The 3800-nt window shown below is 69.7% G+C and overlaps 1 protein-coding gene across 1 annotated transcript in view; it reads left to right on the top strand.

Annotated features, from left to right (window-relative positions):
- Window positions 1-3800, top strand: part of PHF8 (PHD finger protein 8) — a 9050-nt gene extending 5250 nt beyond the window's left edge. The window contains exons 10-18 of the mRNA XM_026079427.1: window positions 197-427; window positions 564-661; window positions 780-943; window positions 1232-1317; window positions 1404-1513; window positions 1799-2058; window positions 2154-2249; window positions 2359-2468; window positions 2743-3800. Coding sequence (XP_025935212.1) covers window positions 197-427; window positions 564-661; window positions 780-943; window positions 1232-1317; window positions 1404-1513; window positions 1799-2058; window positions 2154-2249; window positions 2359-2468; window positions 2743-3207 — 1620 coding nt within the window. The 3' untranslated portion in view covers window positions 3208-3800. The remainder of the gene's footprint in view (window positions 1-196; window positions 428-563; window positions 662-779; window positions 944-1231; window positions 1318-1403; window positions 1514-1798; window positions 2059-2153; window positions 2250-2358; window positions 2469-2742) is intronic.

The raw sequence follows: 3800 nt of genomic DNA, 5'->3' as shown, positions 1-3800 counted from the left end.
TGGGGGGCACTGGGAAGGACTGGGACGGACTGGGGGAGGTCAGGAAGCACTATACGGGGCACTGGGAGGGACTGGGGGTGCTGGGAGGATCTGGGACGGATTGGGGGGGTCAGGAAGCACCATACGGGGCGCTGGGAGGGGCTGGGAAGGACCAGGAGGGTCGGGAAGCCCCTGCTGAGGGGCCCCCCCCCCGCAGGACATCTTCCAGCAGAGCGTGGGCAAGTCAGGGCCCCACTTCGGGCTGCCCCGGGGCCCCCCCGAGCCCCCTGGCAGGAAGGGGGGTGCCTGCAAGGCCCCCCCCGGGGCCGGCCCCCGCCGCCTGCAGCCTGAGGCACCAGAGCCGGAGGGTCACCAGGGCTCTGCGCGTGGCCCGGGGCCACCGGAGGAGGAGGAAGAGGAGGAGGAGGAGGAGGAAGAGGAGGAAGAGGTGAGGAGCGACACCGTGGGAGCCCCCCGCCCCCCACTCCTCCACAGGGCGTTTCAGGGGCCGTACGGCCCCGGGGGGGGGCGTTACAGGGCCCAGGCAGCCCTGACCACCCCCCCCCCCAATCCCATCACCGCAGCCGGAGGCACCCAGCTCCAGCCTGGAGGAGACAGATGGCGACTCAGAGGCAGCCGAGGGGGAGCTGTCCCTCGTTGTGGCCAACGGCCGCGGCACTGGGTGAGCACCCGCCAGGGGAGCGTTTGGGGATAAAATGGGGAATCCAGGGTGCAGGAAGGGGCTCGGGGGTCCTGGGGGGGCGGCCACAGGGCTGATCCCCCTCCCCCGTACCCACCAGGCCCCGGCGGAGCCGCCTCGGGGGGCGGTGGCGGCCCCGGGCCCCCCCGTCGCCCTCCTGCTCCCCGCCGAGCCCCCCCGGCGCCCACGGCCTGGATCTCGACTCCGAGGAGGACCTGCAGATCGACGAGACGCCGCCGCGCCGCGGCCCCCGCCGCCTGCCCCGTGAGTCCCCCCCCCAAGCCCACTGCCCTCCTCGCCTCCTCCTGGGCACCCAAACTGCCCCCCAGCTGCCACAACCCCCCCCCATAAGCTGCCCTGAAACTGGGGCCCCCCCAGGACTTCCCTTTGCCCCCTGGGGATCCCCCAAATCCTGTGGGACCTCTGCTGCTGAATGAGCCTGGACCTTCCCAGGACCCCCCCAAACTTTCTCTGTCCCCTCGGAGCTTGGGGCGGGGGGTCACTGAGGACCCCTGAGCCCCCTCGTGACCCCTGTTTTCCTCCCCCCCCCAGGACTCCCCCGGAAGCTGCCCCGGGCCAAGCCATGCTCGGACCCCAACCGTGTGCGGGAGCCAGGAGAGGTAGACTTTGACATTGAGGTACGGGGGTCTGGGGGGGATTTAGGGCTCTGGGGGTGCCCCCAAGGGGCTTTGGGGGCTCACTCTCTGGCTGCATTCCCCCCCAGGAGGACTACACGACGGAGGAGGAGGAGGGGGGGGTCGGCAGCGCTGCTGGCATCCTCGACCTGCTCAAGGCTAGCCGGCAAGTGGGGGGGTCTGAGTACCCCCAGCTCAGGTGAGGGGGGGCCGAGACAGGGTGCAGTGGAGTCCCTAGGGGCTGTGGGGGGCACATTGGAGGGGGTTGGGTTGCCTGTGACTGATGGGGGTCACCTGGGGGGAGGATGGATTAGGGGGGGTTCCCAGGAAGTATTTGGGGGAATGAATCAGAGGGAGGTTGGGAGGGTTTTGGGGGGGGTTCTAAGGGTTTTGGGGGTCTCCTACAGGAGACACTTTGGGGGCTTGGGGGCAGGTGACTTGGGGGGGGTTCGCCAGAGGGTGACCCCCACCACGGTGCCCCCAGCGAGGCGCCGGCCTCCCCCAGCACACGAGAGGCCATCCAGGGCATGCTGCGCATGGCCAACCTGCCGGCGGGGGCCCCCCCGGCAACGGCGGGGGCCCCAGGCTGGTGGGCAGTGGGGCAGGCGGCTGAGCGGGGTGGCCCCGGTGCCTCGGGGGCCCCCCGCCGCCCGCCCCCAGCCCCCCGCAGCACTGACAGTGAGGACGAGGCCAGCCCCGATGAGCACGACAGCCTGGGCGCCTGCTTCAAGGACGCTGAGTACAGTGAGTACCGGACGCTGGGGTCCCTGGCCGGTGGGGGGCAGTCAGCTCCCCCCACCCACCCACCCTGACCCCATCCCATCTGCTCCCTGCCTTAGTTTACCCCTCGCTGGAGTCAGACGAGGACGACCCGGCTCTGAAGTCGCTGCCGAAGAAGAAGAAGGTCACGGATGACGCACCCTGGAGCCCCAAAGGTGCGGGGGCGGCCCCGGACACCTGGGCCCTCGCCGCAGGCAGAGCTGAGCTCTGGCACCAGGGTCCGTCCCGCCATGCTCACTGTTGCGTCTGTCCCCCCCCCCGCAGCCCGTGTGACCCCCACGCTGCCCCGGCAGAGCCGCCCCGTGCGGGAGGGCACCCGCGTGGCCTCGGTGGAGACAGGGCTGGCAGCTGCCGCTGCCAAGCTGGCCCAGCAGGTACCGCCGCCGCCAGAGCAGGGGTTTGGGGGGATTTCCAAAACACTTGCCGCATATTTGGGGCAGATAGGGGGGTTTAGAGGAGCAGGCTGTTGGTGTGGCAGAGCAGGGGGTGTTTAGGGGGCTGTGGAGGCTGCTGACAGGTGCCAGGAGCACATTCATGGTGCCGTTAAGGGCATCTGGGGACGGTCGGGTGCGGTTCGGGGCTGTTTTAGGGGCTCTGGGGGTGTTTTTGGGGTGGCCTGGGGATGGTACCGCACCGCTCTGCCCCCAGGAGCACCGCAAGCTGCAGCGGCGGAAGGGTCCAGTGAAGCGCCGCCCGCCCTCGCCACCCTCGCCGGAGCCCGAGCCAGAGCCTGAGCCAGAGCCTGAGGTGGCGGCGTCGCCAGAGCCAGCAGAGCCGGAGGCCAGCAGCGGGGGGGAGGTGGAGGAGCGTGCGGAGCTGCCCCTCTACCCGCCAAGCTTGGCCGACCATGAGTACACGGCACGGCCAGGGCCCCCGGGCCGGGCACCCGCCCCCATGGCGCCTGGTGTCTTCCTCTCAGGGCCGCGCCGGGGGGCGCCACCGCTGCCGGGTGAGTGGGGGGCACGGGTGGGTGGCCGGGGCGGCCCTGAGGCGCTGCGTGGCCCCACGGCGGCGGCGGGACCAGGCCGGCGCCCGCGCAAGGGCCTGGCCACGGCCAAGCAGCGCCTGGGCCGCATCCTCAAGATCCACCGCAATGGGAAGCTGCTGCTCTGAGAGGGGGGTGGGGCCTGTGGGAGGGGGCAGTGCCTCTGCATGGCCACGCCCACCTGCCGCAAGGCCATGCCCACCCACCCTTGGCTGCTGCCTTGGCATCCACTGCAAGGGGAAGCTGAGAGGGAGGTGGAGGCCTCTGCCTGGCCATGCCCACCCCCTGAGAGGCCACACCCACCTATCAGCCCCTGCCTCCGGATCTACTGCAAGGGGAAGTGCTGAGAGGAGGGTGGGGCCTCTGCATGGCCACACCTACCATGCTGCCCTCTCTCTGCATTGGATGCAGCCTGGTGACAAGGCAGGACTGCTTTTGATTGGATGCTGCTGGAGCAAAGGGCGGGGCTTCCCCCACTGCACCTCTCCCTGCAGGATTGGCTGAGGAAAGGGTGGAGCTTCCTCTGATTGGTCGCCGCTGTTTTTTTTTTTTTTAATCCTTCCCCTCTACCCCTTGTCTTCAGGTTGATTGGGAGGGTGGGGTGAGGCCGCTCCCCATTGGCTGTTGCCCCACTCCGGGCTGGGCTCCGCCCTGTTTTGTAGGAGCCGGGCGAGGCCACGCCCCCCACTTTTATATCGTTAGAATTAAAAAAAAACGGAGA

The sequence above is a fragment of the Apteryx rowi genome, unplaced genomic scaffold (assembly GCF_003343035.1).
Source record: "Apteryx rowi isolate R43461 unplaced genomic scaffold, aptRow1 scaffold_1147, whole genome shotgun sequence".
Classification (NCBI taxonomy): domain Eukaryota; kingdom Metazoa; phylum Chordata; class Aves; order Apterygiformes; family Apterygidae; genus Apteryx; species Apteryx rowi.
This window is presented reverse-complemented; position numbering and strand designations above follow the sequence as displayed.